This window comes from Athene noctua, chromosome 3, assembly GCF_965140245.1.
Source record: "Athene noctua chromosome 3, bAthNoc1.hap1.1, whole genome shotgun sequence".
In the NCBI taxonomy this organism is placed as follows: domain Eukaryota; kingdom Metazoa; phylum Chordata; class Aves; order Strigiformes; family Strigidae; genus Athene; species Athene noctua.
Genome location: NC_134039.1, coordinates 81,945,996 through 81,965,713, shown reverse-complemented (window position 1 = coordinate 81,965,713; position 19,718 = coordinate 81,945,996). Strand labels below are relative to the sequence as shown.

The following is a 19,718-nucleotide window of genomic DNA, read 5'->3' as shown; positions in this document are numbered from 1 at the left end:
TCCTACAATAGTGAAATTAGAAAGGCAAATCATAAACAATGTTGCAGGCATCAGGAAGTAACATCATTAGAGATGCCCTTGGATGCCATTTACCTGCCTCGATAGCAGTGTTTGGCGTCCATGGATCTGAGTTATGTTATGACTAAAGAGCCTGGGCTTCATGGCATGTTTATAACAGAGAGATTGTTTGTTCAGCATCCTTCTGCCATTGTGTCCAACCCCGTGAGCTGTGCTGCTTCACAAAGACCTCTGCTGTGTGGTCTGTGGCTCTGTGCATTGCTATTGAAGGGATGCAATGTTGTCTCATTTAGTGTTTGTACTCCCATGATGGTGCGGGAAGCTGAGGCATCCCTAGTAGCTTTCTCCCATCTCAACTGGATAATGAATCACACTGTTTATATGCACCATGCTGTTCTATGTGACAACATACAGGGTGAGTGAGAAAACATAAGTTCTGTCCTCTCTGTGGTCATTAGAAACCCCATAATATGTCCTGGAAAACCAGGTGAAACTGGGTGCTTGGCTGAGCCTCCTGCTCTAATAACACACTTTGGGCAATTATATTCTGCCTAATTAAAAATACTCTTTGCAGACCCAGAGAGATAATTGATTTTTTTATTCGTTCTCTGGAAGAAATTATCATTTTGATCAGCTTAGTTGGAAGAACCACTTCTTTCTCTTCTCTTCCCCTGTGGTGTACAGAGCAATCCTTTCTCCTATTGCCAAGCAGGGTCACTGGGGCTGATAGAAACAGGGATTCATTTGGGTGCAAGCACCTCTTTGGGGTACAGATGCATTCATCTGATTGTCATGGTAGATGTCCAAAACATTTAGAGACACAAAATGTACTGTGAATTCCCACCCTGACAAGTTGAGGAAGACTCCTAATTGGAGAGCTTATAGTTCAGACTGTCAGTGTATGGAGCGAGTGGTCAGCACCCTCTAAAACAGAGAGCAAATATCACTAAAGTGTTAAATACCTTTTAACAGGAAAAGCAGTACCACAGTGGGCAAATCTAATGTTTGTCTTACTTTTGGAACGATCCATTTTTTCACTTGCAGCTTTGTTGAAATCAGTAATGGCTTTGCTCCCAGAATGTGGCCTGAGTGTCTCCAGGAGCGGAGAGAAGCAGTCATTGAAAAACATGTCACCATAACTCCATTTATTAGCAAAAGCCTATCTCTATTGCCTTGTGCCAGGGAAGTTAAAAAAGCAAAAGCTGCAAAAGAAAAAAACATTGAACTAAACAGTCTTAAGCAGTGGTAAACAAAATGTAGCTTCCTTTGTGGTTGATTTTTATCCAGCTGCAGCCAAATATCAAAGCAATATCAAAGGAAAGCTACCCATTAATTAATTCAGACTGACTTCACAAAGCAAGCTGGAGCTTTTGCTGATATCTGATTCTGACAACTTCCTAATCTTCACAAGTTGTCATTAAGAGTGGCATTAAAGCAGTCTGCAGTCAATCCCAGCCCTCGCCCTATTGTAACTCAGAGATGGGCTATCTCCCATCGCAGGAGGGGGGGATAGGCAAGCAGGGGTTAGAATAAGCAACTTTGCTTCTTTGCAAATGGAATTTGCAATGTATCAGGGAATCTCATGAATACATCGCCTCTGTCATTCATTCTAGGAATGCTCACCCAACCCCACTTGCAACCATTACTAGTTGCAGCAAGTGGAAAATTTCTCTTCTGAAGGAGAAACACGGGGGGGGGGGGGCGGGGGGGGGAAGAGAGAAGAAAGAAAAAAAGAAGCTCGTGTCTGAAAGGAATAATTGGAAGTCTGTAATGATCTTTAAGAAAGTATGAATAGAGCCTTATCATTGATTTCAAGATAGAGAACATAGGATTCTGGGTTGAAGAAAATACGATTGTGGAGAATAAGACACTAATCAGAGGATAAGATTAGTTTTAAACTAAGAACTGAAAGTCAGGTACCTCCATAAGTGAAGCTTGTAATTCCACCGTGAAAATAAACAAAACACTCTAGAGTTCCTTCCCGCTGCCAGGATCTCTCAGTGGGATTACAGCCTCATACAGAGATGCAAGGTGCGTGATACCTTTATATTTCCGTTCAGCTCTGAATGGCTGAAATGATTGGAGAGACTTTGTGTTCTAGACCATCACTTGAGCAAGTATCCGCCAGACAGCGACTAATATTATTTTGTGGCCAATTCATGACAATACCTTAGAGGAAAATGTGCTGGGTTATTATACAGTATGTTCATTTCAGATATTGCGAGGAATAGAGAGGGTAAATGCTGTTGCGGGAGTACCTTGCCAAGCATCCAGAGCAGCATGGATGTAGATGGTGCATTTATTTCCTCCAGGGCCAAGTACTACACAAATGCCAGTTAGAAATGGGAATTATTTTTGATTGTACACAGAATTGAGGATTTATTGTCATAAGAGGTAAAATAAAACTTAGACCAAGTACCAGGAAAAAACAGTTATCTGTCCAATTAGAATAACCTTCTAAAAGAAACAAAGTTAAATGCTAATCCTTAGGGGCATTTGGGGTAGGAAAGAATTAGAAAATATATGATAGGCAGTAATCCTGTATTGGCATTAAGTCATTCAAGATGAGCTACTGGGTTTTTTCATCTCTCACTTCTGCAATTGCTAAGGAGTGAAAGAAATTTCTGTGCTTGTGTGAATGTAGAATCCTCCCATTTGTACAAAAGTATATGATTAACCAAAAGAAAGATGTTGGTAGGTAAGAGCTACAGTCAGTTTACATACTTGTGTCTGGGGGCCTCTGAGGGTTGCTCAGGCAGACATGTTTCTTGCCTTTTGTCACCCTATTTATTTTGCACGAAATGATACGGATTTATCCCAGTTTAAAAGTAGGCTGATAGCTAACAGCTCTATCGTCTGGCACTTGTCTTCCTCCCTGTTGACATGAGAGCCAAAAATAGAGGGTGTGACTTGGTGAAAATTTCTTTTCTGCACCCCTGCCATTTTCCCCTGTGCTTTCATTGTCCTCCACTAGCTTCATCGAAGCTGCAGCAGCCCTCGGGCTGCATTAGCCCTGCTCAGGAAAAATAGCATACACCGAGAAACCAGGAGTTCAAAGCTTCCCAGTAGCTCCAAATGATACCTTTGGAGCCAGTAGAATGAATGATGTAAGAGCTTTGAGCTCAGTTGGTTTTATCAGAGGACCTTCCTGATAGCTCTCTGTGGCCTCCAGCTGTTGCACCTGAAGGCATCGCTGCAAAGAGTTTTCTTTGACCTTTAGGCAAGTCGCACATAAAGATGTTACTCAAGGGGCACAACTCAGGAAAAACTTCTAATTGAGAAGAATAGCGATATGAAGAATAAGTAAGAGAAGACAACTTTTCACATATTGACATTTATAAGTCACTAAATGAAGCATGTTGGTGCTTTTTTCAAGGGAATCAAGGGGCACAATCTCTGGAAAAATGCATTAAGGTTCATATTTGGGGTCAGATGGTAGTTCAGAGTTTTGCAAATGAGTGGAGGCAGGTTGATTTTTTTTGGTCTTACTGTTCCTGATACTGTCCCTTTTACTAATGAAAGCTTAATCACAGCTCAGTCCAAATCACACAGCCAGCTGGAACTGACTCATTCTTCAAAAGTATATGTTTCTGTTAATGTTGCCCATTTATATTTTAGTTTGTTTAACTTCCTAAGCACCTATTGAGGGAAATATTTAAATACATTAGAATTCCTTAAGATTGGGATTATAAATGTATATTGCACGTGTAGTATCAATAAAGAATACTTTCCTTTTACCAAAGAAAGTATTGGCAAAATACATTAGCTTAGAGAGATGCTAAAAATTTAAAGAGAATGAGTTCATACAAAGAATGGTTAAAAATTACATGTTTACTTAATATGCTTCTCACTGCTGTTTGTATACACAACTAGACGTCCATATTTTCATGTGGACAGAGTGTTTGTGAATGCTTGTGGCTGGAGACTGCAGTAACATTCTGTTTTCATAGATGGATCAAATATCGAGCTATCTTTTTTCATTCTTTCTCCACAGCCAGATTATTTCGCCACTGCAGAGTATTGGCATAACACTGAGAGTTTTTATTTGGATGCTGATACTGGATAGTTGTGGAAAATTCTTGTAACTTCAGCTCGTGGAGGGCTTAAATAGAATTTATGAGCCATATCCTCATTTGGCGTAAAATATTATGGCTCTGCTGGTTAAACAATAAAACTGTACTACTTACCCCAGCTGATCTCAGGCAGGAGAGGAGGATTTTTGACATCTTCATTCAAAACCTCTTTTCTACCTGAATGCTTTGGCTATTCTCTGCAATATTTAGAGGCATGCGTGTTGACAAGTAGTTTGGGGCTCATATCTGACCTTTGAAGAAATCTGGATTAGTCTGTGTTTGGTAACAGGGAGGAATTTGACTGCCTGTCTGAGTGCTGGAGAGGTGGGAATTGTGAATCAAGACATGTATTCTGGACTCAGAACTGCTCTGCACCTTTGCTAAGTGAAAACAGCAGCAGCCCCAGATCATCAGTGCCAACTGTTTCTGTGAATTGTACCCTTTGCTCTAATTTAAAAGGTAGAATTTCAATAGAAGTTATAATTTTGATGCTTTTGGGGCTTATTTTAGACTTACCTCAGTCACACTTTTTAGCTATAAGATGTTCTTGCTGGTACATTGTAATGCAAATATGAAAGCTTTCCAACAAGAACTTTAAAAAGCTTTACATAAAAAAAAAAAAAAATCCCATAGCCTAGAATTTGAGTTTTGTACCAAATAATAGACTCTAGTTTCTGTCAGAAGAGGAGACCAAGTGCATTGTTGGATCAAGGTGACCTTCCACGCTGCAGAAAGAGGCAGGCAGAAGATCTGCTTAGTAAATGAACAGAAAAATCTGTGATGTGAAACTGAAGGAGTGGTTGAGACAGGTTTCTCTCTTATTGAATGAAAGCCAAAAATGAAGAAGATAAGTGTAGATGAGATAACGTTGTCAAAGACACAGAGGAGCCCCTGACTATGCTTTCTTGCCTTTCTGAAATGTTGCTGTTGCTGGTCATTCCCTTTAAAGGGTTATTTCCTGAATTTCAGCTTGGCAAAGGTGGAGGATATTGCTGAGCATAATCACATGGTGTTTTCCCAGAGCATAGTTCACAGAGGAGACAGTACATGCAAGCACAGAACAACGTAAATCTTAACATAAAACTTCTGCAAAACAAGCATTTAATATCCTGGTAGTCGTGCCCTCAGTCACAGCCAAGTTTGTGTTTTGCATTATATAAGCCGATGCATGTTTTTAAAAATCTTTCAGCTAAATTTCTTCACGGTCATTGGTAGCCTAAAAGAGAATTTATTTGATTTTGCTTGGGATTGTGTTTTTAGGGGAGGAGGAGAAGGGGGTAGAGGATTGCTTTGTTTTTTTGATACATTTTTTAAAGTCATCCTAGATGTTCATGTGGAAGGGAGGAGTTTCATGTGGACCAGACTCAAACATTAGCATCCTAAAATGGTGCCCACAGCCTGAGCTACCTGAAGATTTCCATTTGGCAGCAGAAGAGGGTTTTTTTTAAAATGAGAACATCATCTTGAATCTTCAAAGATCCTGAAGTCATAAATGAGAAGGGCAAACTTGCCTGAGCATGCCATCAGGAGTCAGTGCTTCCTAAGCAAGGAATTTACTTTTGCTAGGAGAAGAAATGTTCAATATGCCTGTGCAGATCACTCAAGTAACCACAAGCATCTGCTTGCTGCCTTCCCCTTCTGGGATGGTTATGGGACCTCTGTTTGATTCCCATGGGAGGTGGGAAGTCTATTCATAGAAGATGAGATAATAGGTAGAGTGTTTTGGCTATGCTCTGGCTCTGTTTTCCAAATATTAATATGGGGGGTGGAGAGAGGTGGCACTCTTAGCTTTGAAGTAAAAGTACTCCTTTTAAAGTCTTCAACCTCCTGTTGACTTCTGGAAACCAACGCCCAACTAGGGACATGGAAGAAAGTACGGCTTCAGAACACTTGAGTCATGTCCAGTGGGACATTGACTGTAAGGCTTGTGTCATGGTGGGAACAGAGTCCTGGCATCTTAGATCATGCTGGACAAATCCACCCGCTGCAGTGCAAAGCTGCGTTAGTTATTAGTTGAGATCCCAAACCCACGACAGCTTGGCTGGCGTTTGTTTCCTCCAGCTATCCTGGATCACTGCTTCAGGTTCTTATGTTACCTCTTGAGTAGGATATCTAGGGAATAATATTGTAAAATACGTGCTTGTGTGGAGCACCCCCACTCATTAATGCTTTACCTATACCTGGTGATAAAACTTACAAGATTTTGGCTTGAGAGCCTTGGCTTCGGCTGTGGAATAACTCCAGATGAATCATGTATAGCCTCTGTGCCTTTTTTCCCCCCATCGTCTTCCTTTCTGCTAAAAAGAGATAGCAGCAGTAAGCACCTCGCAATGGTGTTAGGAGGAGAAATCAATTAGAGCATGAGGAGCTGAGGCTCTGCTGCGGTGCGGACAGCTCAGCTACCTCCCTTCCGATAGTCATTCTGGGCCATGCAGTGCCTCCCTGCGTGACGCTGGGCAAATCACCGCTTCATCGCGTTTCATTTTCCGCTCAGAAATGTGGGCAGTAATTTTTGCTCCTTGCAGTTACCTTGAACGGGTGTTAAAACTCAAGTCAATTAATGTCACAGAGAGACTTTTGTTATCTTTCTGTGCCTTATTGTTTTAACGCAAAGGGGGAAAAAAACAAAACAAAACAAAACACCACATTGGCATGCAAACTTCAATTGGCAAAATGTCAACAAAAGTTATTGCCGCTGCAGATGAGATGGATAACTCTTGCTGTTAAAATAATATCTGATGTTTTGCTCAGATGTCTAATGGGTTTGCTTTTTAAGCATGGATGATACAAAATATCCCCAAGGCATTATTCCCAACAAGATATAGAATCCCACTTAATGTCTATTTTTAGGATTGAATAGGTTCTGTAAAGGCTCATTTGTTTGAAGAAAAGATAGTTAATCACTTTGGTTTCCATGTGATTTTGAAGGGAGAAATTTTGGTCGTACTTCCCCTTCCTTATCTCCACTCTGTTTGGCTCACATGTGTCCTGGAGTTGTTACCATTTGTGTGGGTGGTAAGAAATGAAGGAACTAAATAAATGGAGTAGAACTGCTAACAGAGCAATAGTAGTTATTTGTACATTAGGAAGTGAAGTTGTCACTTCTAAGACCTCCAACTTTTTCATTTTTATATGAGGGTACAACTTCTAAAGGAGACCAAGTGTTATAGCCTAATTAGCAAATGTACAGGAGGAACGACAGGGTGTGGGGGTGACTGTGGAAGGGATCGCTGGACTACTATTATTATTTTAAAGTGCAGCATTGTTTTTAGTCTCTCAAGCTAATGTTCAATTTAACTTGAATTTAAAACATGGATTGCAGTGGATTGCAAATGACTGAGTTGGACAGCTTCCAAAAGTCGTTGAATTTCAGCAGTTTTAGTGTTCTCCAGTAAAAGAAACAACTTGTTTTAAGCAAGCTATATGCTTGTTTCTGTGCTTTAAATAGAAAATAATGATGTTATCCATTACCGCATGAACTATATTTGGAATCCAACAGCAATATTCATTTTCTCCTGCTTCTCTCCCTTCCTCCTTCCCTCTCTCCCTCTCACTTTTTCTCCAAAACGTGCATATATATATATATATATATATATATATATCTGTGTCTGACAATCTAGGAGGCCAAGTAAAAGACCACATTCTTCTACTACTAAAATCATATGAATACCTAGCACAGTTTAAATACCTTAAATTGGGATTTATGAAAGGACGACAGCAAACAATCTCCTGGCTATGTCATTGCTCAGGCAGTTACAGCTACTGCTTTGCATTTATTTGTGACAGTCTATGTGATGGATGCGTGTTTGTCCTCTTTTAACCTGTGAATGAACTAAGGTAAATGACTTAAACCAGTGCTGGGAATCCAAAGCTCTGCCTGTGCCAGTAAAGCAAGCAGGACCATGGCACTGGACTTGGTGCCAGTTAGCACTTTTCTTGCCCAGTGTGTGGGCATGTTTGGGAGAATAACATGGGCTAGACACTGTTCCCACTAGGCAGTATGGACAAGGACATCCTGTTCTGGAAGGAAGGAGAAGTATAGCTGTGTAAATGCAAGCTGTACCACACCACTTCTCTTAAGAGTGAGAGAGCAGTCCCTTGCCTCTTTTATTCACTAGTATTTATTTGGCCTCAGAGACTGTCCCTGGTTCCTGGAGAAGTTCCCTGAAGCTGTAGCCAGATATTGACTGTGTAATTCAAGTTAGTTTGACCCTGGAGAAGTTGTTCTAAACAGTTCTCTTCGATAGGAAAATACACCTCTTTCACTTCTGGGAAACTTGTATTACTTGTGAGTCACAAGGGTTTAAAAAAGCAAAAGCAGTTGGCATTGAAGTGATGTGGAAAATATGTTCAAGAGCTCCTCCAAAAGGATCCTACTGAAAAACTTGGGATCTAAAAGCTGAAATGAGGGGCTGGAGTGTGTGTGTAGAGGTGTCTGCACAGACTAATCCATAAAAATAATGATCTCTGAAGACAATGGAAATCATTTCATTCTCTGGTGCTTATGGACCATTTTCTCTTCTTCCCCCATTCTTTTGGTAGGTCAATACATTTCTTCCTGACTTCCAGACTCATTGAAGGTCAGGAACCTGGCAGGTAGAGATTTCTTCTTTTCCTTGGACTACTGGTCTAATTAAGCTGCACTCACTAATTGGATCAGGAGCTTGGAGAAAACCTTAAATTCATTCCTAGACTGGAGTGAGGCAAAGAATGTAAATTTTTCCCACTGTTTTTCATGCTGGTGCCTCTTTAGGTGCTTTTTTTTCTCCCATGCCCTTAGTTGGTCCCTGCTGCTCCTTAATATTTTCTTCCTCTTTGGTTTTCCTATTGGTTCCAAAAAGTCTATGGATTTATAATCCTTCCCCCAAGAATATTAGGGTTTTATTAAGGTCTGGTATCTCTTCTTCTCCCTCCCACATTCTCTCCTGCCATTTTACAATTCTGAGATGTACAGAATGTGAAAGAAGTCCCCTTTGGCTTCAACAATGATTAATGCTAGCAAGAAGCATGTCCCAAAGTGCTAGAAATGACAAGATACATGCAAGCTGTCACCGTTTAATACTACTGCAGTTTGTTTGGTTTGGATGTTACCTGAGTAACCCAAGTTCTTCAAATTTACCCTTTGCTTGGGGGAAGGTTAGCTCAATTTTGTGTTGTGTTTCCCCACGATGCGGTCTGCAAGAGTGACAGGTAAGGGACAAACTGAGCTGGGGCATGTCTAGAAACTTGTAGCCGTGGCAGACGACAGGGAAGAGAGGAAGGGGACAGGTCTAAAGAGGGCTAAGCACTCTAGAAATCTGCTGATGGCTGTAAAGGGTTGTAGAAAGATGGTGAGAGAAATGGTAAGGAGTGAAGTGTCGTGGATAACGTCCTCCACACACATCCCCTAAACTCCCATGGTGTAAAGTCACACTGTGCCTAACTTTAGAGGACTTTTAGGAGACGGTCTTTGACTGACATACTGAGCTGGATGAAGGCTTGGGCAGGTTTGAGTGCATGCGGGGTCCTTTCTTGACAAGTGGCTTTCTTAAAGCACAAGGAATGATGGAGTGAGGCATGTGCATACTGCACTGGTGGGAATGGAGAATAAAAGCTGCTAATAGATGTAGGAACTGTGTATGAAGGTGTTTTTGCAATGGACCATAAAATAATGATTTTTAGTAGTCTAATTACATGGCCAGAGTTTTGGAGGTGCTGAGAGCACCCGAATCTCACAGTCTCAACGCAGCTGCAAGCAAATTGAGCCCATCAGCCCCTTCATCTTCACTGAAAGGCATTTTGTGCTTTTTAATCACCAGTCCTCTGTAAGACAAACATACTCACATATACAACAAAACACTTCTTATTAAACCACCCGATACAGATCATTTAAAGTGTTGGCTGCCTCAGCCTACAAACCTTGCTTCACCTGCAGAAACTACTTATTGCAGGTACACTTTAGCCTAGCTAGAACATCTGAGTGCCCATTTCTTTTCAGAAAATGGATGGAAAGCAGGTGCCCAGAAGTCTTTCCACCAAATATGCTGACAAATCTGAAATGAGAGTTAAGCAATTGCTGGTGACGTGGTGGTGACTCAGAGCATGACAATCCCGTGCTCGGCCATGCCTGGAGACAGTTCTTCTCCACTCACTCCTAGCACTCCGGGTTTAAGATTACACCTGATTTGAAGCATTCCCTGACTAAATAAAACAAGCCATAAGCTGATCGCCTTCTGCAATGTGCAAGCACACAATAGTAATCACAGCTAATGACTCTGCTAAATGCTAGGCTGCACACACCTCCTTGTTTGGTGTTTGTTTTGTATACAGAAGGTAACATCGACTGAATAACGAGGATGCCAAGTTACAGATGGGGTTGTGGAATCGTATTTGACAGCCGATTAGAGTAATCTGACAGAAATGATGACTTAATCACCACGACAGACTCCAAATTCCCAGATAGAATTCCACCCAGGTTAATCTAATTTCCTTGCAATATTTTTGCCAGAAATAGACTCTTAGCCGGCTTGTTTTCTCCCATGCAGATGTCACATGGCTTTGACAAGAATGTAAATAGGTAGCGTTATTATTGTAGAAAAGATGACTTTGAGGCTCTAAAGCTGGAGAGGATGTGTGCCTTTGAGAGGTTTTTTGGGTTGCTGTGCTGTGTTTTTTTCTCTAATGAAGTTATATTTACATATGGTGGGATGTACTCAGGAAAAAGAGGGGGGGGGGGGGGAAAGATGTAACTAGTCAATTGTAATTCTAGGCCATAGCTCAGTCCTGCTGCTGCCCTCACCATAGCCAGCGGCCAGATTCTCATTGATTTCAGGGGCATTTTCAGGATCACATGTTTGACAACTGTTTCTTCCCCTTTTCGGTTCCCTTGGACCACTTCAGCACCTCTGCTTGGGATGTGCCCAAGGAGAAGCAGTGACATGCTTGGCCTGAGGCTTGGAGTGGCCTCGGTGACAGTGCAGGCAGTGAATGGAGCCCCCGCTTTGCTGCCAGCGCTGCCGCAAGGCACTGCACAACCTTGGGTGACAGGCGTTTGCCTGCCCTCCACTGTAAAACAGTGGCCTGGTGTCATTTGAGACCTATGGAGAGAGAGCACGTATAGGAAAGGTAGGTGATGCGTTACTGACTGCACAGCTGGATTCGGTAGTGCTCTCTAAACTGCTGCCGAGCAGAGGTTGTTCCTTACAACCCGTATTCCAGTCTGGTGTTGATATCCCCATGCACAGTGCTGGCCAGGGAAAGCTGCCCACACAGTCAGAATTTGCCTCAGAGCTGTGTTGCTCCCTTTTCCTATACGGTCTGAGCACAGGATGATGTTAATGTCTATAAATTATTTACTGCAGTTATTTTTCTTACTCTTGCCTATTTATTAATTGCAACTGTGCCTTCATAAATACTGTATTTTCATAAGCAAACCTTTCTTCAAGCACAGAAGAAAATGTTTCCTGTTTTTTTCTGTGACAACATGACGTACTGAGAAATCACTTACCTTGAGATCCATAAGTGTATGGCTTTGTGATGTATAGCTGCAATAACAGCTTTCTGATAAGACATGAAATCCTTCATTTCAGTAGATGACATGATTCTAGTGGGTGGCATCTAATTTGAAACAGGTTTATATCATCTATAATCTTTTGGAGGGCCTCGGAAAGCACAGCTATTTTATTATTTTATAGCCTGCAGTTATACAAGCAAGATATAAAACGCATAGATTATTTTCTCTTTTGCTCATTGTTGAGTGAAAGGATAGTACCTATTTAGCCTTTGTCTCTGCCTCTTTAATTTTCTTATTCACTGCACACTTCTTTGAGATTCATTCTTTTCTTTTCTTTTCCTTTCTCTTTTACACCTACTTTTAAATATTTTATGGGTAGAGAGCTTATAATATGTATTGTCACGGCAGTTGTCTCTAGAGGTCAGCAATGAGTTTAATAATGAGATGCGAACTAGTGACTCTGTAAAACCCATTTCAGGTTATAAATGGCATGTTTTATTGAATCTAGTGTTAAAGGTTGTTAACGTATCAGTTGGTGATGGTCGGGGTTAAACAAGCTTCAACACGAGCCCTCTCGTGTTAGGAAACTGTCAGTAACGTATTTTTCCACCTTCCTCTTCACTGAAGCCATGTTTGTGTATCACATCCATTTTACCATGGGTATTCTGCAGTTTAAGCTCTCCAGGCCTGATCTGAATCTCTTATCAGTTTTGCACCAATATAATTTTATTAAGCACAATGGCATCACTCCTGACATTGGCTTGCTGGTGCAAAGAGAATTTGGACCATGGGTTTTTAGCAGGAACCTTTGAAATCACGTCAAAACCCAGTTGAAATGCCTTGTTAAATCTTGTCTCTTGTTTTGTGAACATAACAGATTATGGATTTAATGAGCTTGGGGTAATTATGTATAACAGAAGAGGATAATTTCTGATGTGGTAACTGTGTTTTATCGGTTAACACTGATCTTTATGTTGTGACCATGGGGCTGCAAAAATAACTTCTTCTCATTAATTTGGTCTAAAGTTGGCTTCACTGGTTCAGGCAGTTTGAAAAGTCAAAGGTTTTTAACATTTGAATTGCCTTTATTCAAAGTATCTCCACTTAGGGGCATATAAATGCAACTAGAAAGAGCGATACATTCTCTGTCTACAAAAGGTCTGGATTAGGGTTGGGTTTTTCTTCTGTAACCTGCACATTCCCGAATTTACAATACTCAATTTTCTTTCCTCTGTTTTCTCACCACTCCATTGCTCCTCAGAGACATCAGTACCTGCAACGGGCTCATGGAGCAAGTTGCACCTTTTTTCTTCTTTCACTTTTTGGTTGCTGAGTGGACATGCTGCGTCACATTCCCATGAATTTAAAGTGTCCTGCAGTGCCCAGTGTATTGTTGATGCCAGGATAAATGTTAAGCACTAGTTAAAGAAGATAGAGTACAATAGAAGTTCCCTTTTTTCTATAAATTAGATCGAATAAGAGTGGTGGCAGATAAGTGCTGGACTATTAAAGTCCATTTGGGAAACAAATGATTCAAAGAGAACAGAATTGTTAAAATTGAAGCAAATTTATGCACCCTGGTGACTGCATCCACCTTGTGGCTTTGCCTTTTCCTTAGGGCACAGTGGGGAGTTTTGCAAGCAATACAAGGAATGCATTGATTTGCAAGGTCAGGGAGCATTCTGGACTTCGAGTAAATCTTACAGAAACATTCACAGCAATATTTTATATTTTCTAAAAATCTAGAAACTATGTCCCTGGAGGTTAAGTGACTCCACCAAAAGCAATGCAGATTCGGTTTTCTGTGCTGCTTTGAAAGCACATTTGATATGAGTGCATGGATGTTCTCTCCTGCTCAGCTGTTTTTCTTTCCCAAAGTTTGCCATAATAGTCTTTTATTAAAAAAATGGAATTGTCTCTGACATTTTCAGGCAATACTCGACTCTGCTGCACTGAAAAATGATTCAAAAGCAGAAAGAGCATAGATTTTTTTACCTGTTCACGTGAAACGGTGAGGAATTGCTGAGGAGAGAAAAGGCAGTGGCCCTGCTGCTGCCAGAAGTTTTGTGTAGTCAAATCCCAGCAATTCTGCAGAGCAGTATGAAAGAAAATAAAAAGTAGGGTTTTTTGCAAGCTTAAATGTCCCCCACATTGAAACTCAACATGAGGTCAGTTCTGAAGGCTTTTTTGAGAAGTGTAACAAAATTTCCCTGAATCCATCAGAGTGGACACACATCTGGCTACAACCGATGTCCAGTAGAAAAGCCATACACTCTGATCAGAGGGAGCTCCACTGTTGTGGTGTTACTATTCCCAAAACAACGGAAAACACCATTTGTAAAAATTTGGTTGGAGTTACCAACTCAGGGTGGGGTGGGGGGGAGCACCATTTAGTAATGAAAGCTGAGGACGCATTGTGCCAACTGCGCCAAGGTAGGATGCCATGTGATGTTCAGCATAGCACGTAGCACACAGTTTATTTTGCAGGACATGGAGGAAGAGGTTGAAAAGAAAAAAAGTATAAGGAGTTTTTATGGAAGCCAGAATTGTGCCATGGAAGCTTTATGAATGAAGGTATAATGTATTCTTAAAAGAGAAAAGATGAGATACTAAACAGTTATAGGAAGCTATTATAGGAAGCACGAGTCTCTTCCTCTTCAGTCCTGAAAGAATCAGCACATGTTTTTTTAATTACAAACAAAGTTCATTTGTCAAACTCAACTCCTCTGAGTATGTTTGAAATGCTTTCTAGCTCTTAAATTACTTGAAAATTCCATCTCGGTTTTGGCAGTGGTTGAACTCAAGGAAAAAAATTGGTAAAACAGAAACCAAGCATGCCATAAGCTAATGAGGGTTGTAACTTTAGAGGTCTTCTGAAACTAGATACAGCAAATTAAAGTTTTATATGAGTCCTGTGGGCCCAATGATCTATTTTTTTTAATCTTCCTGGTTATAAAATGCTCCTTTACCATATTATCCTTTCTTAAAAAGCTTGTAATATAGTGTAATTTTGAATTTATATAATTTCAACATTTTTAATATTAATCATGTACCTTTTTAGCCCTTCATTAAAAACATGATTCTTGATTTTTTATGACTATCCAACCTGCCTTACTCTTTTTCATTTTTGTTTTTAGATGCATCATCCTATTCAGATGAAACCTGCAGATAGTGAAAAGTCAAATGGTACGTGTTTAATTTATTTTTACTTAATTGTGACTCTCTAAACTAAAACAAACACAACATTGTGAGAGTTTTTGTTTTTCTCCTTGTGTGGTGAAAATGATATGAGGTTGTTTCCCTACACCTGACACACTGGGAAAGATGTTGACCTGGTCTGAACTCCCATTTATCCTCTGCTTTAAAGAAGGAAGGAAATGTTCTGAAAAACAGCCTTTCTTGTACCTGCTGTATGTCATGGTCTACCTCGCTACATACATCTTTCCCTTCTGTTCTCCTAGCAGCGAGGTGATATGGGAGCACCTGATACTGATAAAATGGAGGTGAAGTTTTAATACTGAAAATAAAAAAGAAACAAAAAACATTCCTGTGTTAACAAACCATATAAGCAGCTCATGGGCCTTAAACATTTGCCTAAACTTCCTTTTTATAGAATGATGCTGTTCTGAATCGGAGCCAAATTCAGGTTTTAATTACATGCTTGGTTCTGAACTGGGAAACCCACCTTGCAGCTCTCTATATACTTATTCCTCTCAACGATTGTAAAATGAATGCTATAAAGACAGTAATATCCATTCAGAATACTAGGGTGTTGCCTAAGAGAATGTATATGACATGCAAAATAGATGGCATGCTAAATCTATTAAACATGCCAGGTTTGTATATTCAAGGAAATAAGATAATCGGATGGTAACGCAACCTGGCTGTGTGTGATTCTTTAAAAATATATACATGTGTATATTTTGCCCCTTGATTTGTTCCTGTAATTTTCTAAAATATATGTTAAAGATATCATCTGCCTTCTTAGATTGCAAGAGCTTCATTTTCCCATAAGGCCCACATAATCAGAGCTGGTTCCTCCAACAGGCATCTTTGCACCTCATTAATTAGTAATCAGGGCAGAAGCCGTGCACTTAGAGATCTACATACCTGCAAATGTAAATTATGATTGGGCTCTAAATCTCTTCGCAAGGCTTTTTTAAGGTTTCTTTTTTGCTAATTGTAGTGCATCCCATTTTCAGGCTTCTCCAAGGATTATAAAGTTTGGAAGGAAATTAAAACTTCTCATTATGCTAGGTTTCCTATTATGACAAGTTTCAAAACAAAACTGGCCACAAGCACAGGAAATTTGAGCCATCGCCCATTTGTAAGAGAGTGATGTTCTCGCTCTTGGGTTGAGTTTTAGCAGTGATTTTGTGCTGCCTTTGAACTCTCAGAAGAGAGGTCAAGGCACCTGCACGGGCGGAAGGACTGAACTTTTCAGGCCCCACTGTGGTCAAGGAGAACTTTGCTGTTGGAATCCAAAGTCCACTCCCTAGGATTCATTGTGCTTGCAGTAGGCAGATTTTCCCTTAGGCACGGGAACACTGGTCTGGACCCTCTGAACTAAGGATATCCTCTATGAGTTCTTTCAAAGACAAATTTAACCTGAAGTTCCGTGGCAAATTAGAAAACCAAGAGGCAGTGGGCCAAAACTGACTCCCAGTGAGGTCATTGCCTGAAGTTTTTCTTCCTAAAGGAGATTGAACACATCGGCAAAGCGCTGTGGGGGATTGTGCGAATTCTGTCTTGCTCTGCAAGTAGCACCTGCTTGGAAAGCAGGGTACGTTAGCTCCTCACTGCTGCTGTTAGACCAGGATTGTCTGCATGATACTCCTGTCTGCACTGTGGCAATACTCTCTTATTTTCTTGTGCCTATTCCTAACACGAAAATCACGGGGGACTGGCTTTTTTTTTTTCTTTTTTATCTTACCTTTATATTTTGGGGAAAACACATTGACGGATTAGAGGTTACAATTGTCAAATTAAATACCTTTATAAATTTAGACTCCTGAAGGGTGTAAGTACTCCTGGTAGGCATGTTCTTGGGGTGGTGAACTCTTCTTTTTTGAGGACTGGGGAAACAGAAGGCAAACTAATACCATGATGATGGTAACAGTGGTACAACTCCTCAGAAAGACGGAGTGTAGGCGTTGGATCCATGGAGGAGGTGAGAGTTTGCAAGCAGTTTGGAGAGCCAAAAAGAGAAAAAGACAGCAGCATGGGGGATGCGGAGGCCTGTTTGGCACGTGTTTCCCATATGCTTCAGGCTATCTGTCTGAGGAAGTATATTATCTGTGCCAACAGCAAGTTGTAAACTGTACCTCTTCAACCAGATTTGTAAGTTCAAGGGGGAAAAGAAAGAAGGTATACCAAGGCATCTTGGTTTCCATGAACCATGGTGTTTCAGCTTTTGAGGGATGCTTGAAACCCTTTGACTTCTGAGTAGTGAGAGGATCCCACTACATTTTAATAAAGTAAAGTGGTGTTTCTCAAGTTTCAAAAGTTAAAGAAATTGTCTTGGTCAAAATTTCCAGATAGTTTGTGGAAAGATGTGTAGGAGACATTGAACACTATAATTCTTCTGAGCCTGCACATGTTTCTGAAGGCTTGAGAGATCTGTTCAAGTTCCACAGAGAGGAAGGAGACATCCCCTCATTCATCTCACGGAGGCTTTCAAAGAGCAGTGTTTGCTGTGTGATAAGACGTACCCCTCTTCATCTTGAGTCCCTTGCAGAAAGTTTTGAATGAGCATCCAGGCCCAGGAGTACCAGCTTCTCCTTCTCCATCACTGTTCCTGTCTTTAGATGTATGCATCACTTCAGAAACCTGTCCTTTAGCACAAAAAGCCAGGCTGGCCTCGTGGAAACTGGAAGATGGTTATGGAAGAGGCACCTCCTGCACATGTTTCACTAAGTGCCTGGGCACTTCTGCAGGATTAGGACTTCAGTAGAACCTGAAGAGCTGAGTAGGAACTGGGTGGCTGATAGATCTATGCAATCACCTCCATTTCTTCCCTGTGTACAATAGCTCATGTGTCTGAGTCATTTCTCTGCTCCTACAGGAGAAAGGAACCTGAATTTTTTCCACCAACCTTTTAGCAGCTAGAGTTGATGGGGAAAGACTTCCTTTTAGATCTGATTAATTTGCCTACCTGTGAGGAATCTGAAAAGGTTTTTATTGTTGAGAATTGTAACAACCCTGAAAGATTTTCAGATAATGAATTTTGTAGTGTGTCCTGGTCTGTTCACACATTAGGTCTAGTCTGACAACCTTTATATTGCTAGGTGTCTATTTTAACCTATCTACAAAGTTTTGGTTAAGGATTACCTGCCAGAAAAGCATGGTTTCAAGACTTCGAAGGCACCACCATTGCTACATTCATCTCAGCTGTTAATCACTCAAAGTATTTCTCTGTTTAAGGAAATTTTCCCTTTTTCAAACAAAGGGGATTCCAGCACGCTAATGCCAAAAAGCACATAAACATATGCTTGACTCTAAGTTGTCTGTGGCCATTAACATGCTATGATTTAACAAATACTTAAATGTGTCTTGGATCAGGATTTGAATAGTCAATACTTTCAGGCACATATCCTGTGGACAGTATGTTCTTAAATGGATCAAAACATCACCACTTCAAGGGAAATTACAAAATTCTCTATTTAAAAATAAAAAAGGGAGGGGACACATAGCTGAGTGATCTTATAATTTATTTTTATTTATTTTATTAGTAAAAGCTTGAAAAAATAATTTTTAAATTCTAAATGGCACAACTTTGCCGATTTGGAGGGAGTAATTAAATGCCATATGTTAGCACTAACACATAGAAAAGTTGATAATTAATGCAGGCAGCTCCAGATCCAGGTGTGACTTTGACAGATTGTATGCAAGGGTTTTTCACAGCCTTACAAATAGGGATAAAAAGTCTGGTTTTCCCCCTTCCCTTCTGGATTAAAAAAAAAAAAAAAAAAAAAAAAAACAACAACAACACAACCAAACAAAACGCTATTTATACATAATTAACTATTTCTTGTTTTGCTCAAAAGAGAAGGCAACTTCTGGATGGAAAATGCACTCTTGACTAGACTCCTTAAAAATGTATAATAAAGGGATATAATTTTGATTTTTCAGGACAGAATTTTTAGGGTTTAGAAGAAAGAGAAGGAAAGTTTGTTGACTCTTCAGGGAGATTTCCCATGATTATTACAGGGTTTAATTCTTTTGTAGCATGCAGAAAATAATCTCTACTCTTTTATTCTCCTGGGTTAACACAAGTGATCTAATACAGCCTTCAAGAAATGCTCATTACTGAAGCAAATTGAGGAAAACTGAAAAATTAGACCCTTTAGGATGACATTCTGCAAGTTGGATGTGGTGCTGTCAGAAGGCAGGAGGCTTGGTTTGAAAAAAGCCCTCCCCCAGCAGAGGCAGACTTCATCTCAGATAACCTTTGATGGTTAACATAGTGCTCTAGATTCAAATACAATACCTAGGCACCCATGCTAGTGATTGCAGAGCTAGTCTTGATGGAGTTATGAGAACTCATCTCATTTTGAAACAAATATTTGCACCTTGTCACAGAGGGTTCTGCATTCAGGCAAAAAATTCCCACCCCAAATCCAGCAGGTGTAGCACTGTATGTGTCGCACTAACTACCCTGGCAACATAGCTGACCTGCATTTGTAATGACTTTGGGTGTATTAGAAGTGAACCCCACAATTAATTAATCAAGATACTGTGCAGTTTCACACCTTCCTTCATGTAACTAGAACTTCAGGTCTTGCTCACTGTGACCTTCTGACTGCTTCTGCTCCATCAATGAGGGGTACTCAGCCACCCCCTCTGCTTACAGATGGTTGGATCTACTTCATGCCCACAGAGTGGTGCAAAAGAGCCAGAAAGTACAACTAGGCCTGTGAGCAAGGTTCAGAAATAACGATATCAAACATCCACCCAACAAATTTTCATTAATTATCTGGATTTTGAATTATTGAAACCTATCCCTAGTGTGGAAGAGAGAATTATCAAGCAGCACTGAAATGCTTATGAGATATGTGCAAACAGGTACTGACCCTTGTGCCCTGCTCTCCTTCCCCCCAGCCTTCTCCTTTGCCTGCTCTCATTGCCCAAAGCAC

General features: G+C 40.5%; 1 protein-coding gene across 7 annotated transcripts in view; it reads left to right on the top strand.

The window, feature by feature from the left end:
* CELF2 (CUGBP Elav-like family member 2) overlaps positions 1-19,718 on the top strand; it is a 382,663-nt gene that overhangs the window by 288,538 nt on the left and 74,407 nt on the right. For all 7 annotated transcript variants that reach the window (XM_074903509.1, XM_074903506.1, XM_074903508.1 and 4 more), the window contains one exon: positions 14,721-14,769. In XM_074903509.1, coding sequence (XP_074759610.1) covers positions 14,721-14,769 — 49 coding nt within the window. The remainder of the gene's footprint in view (positions 1-14,720; positions 14,770-19,718) is intronic.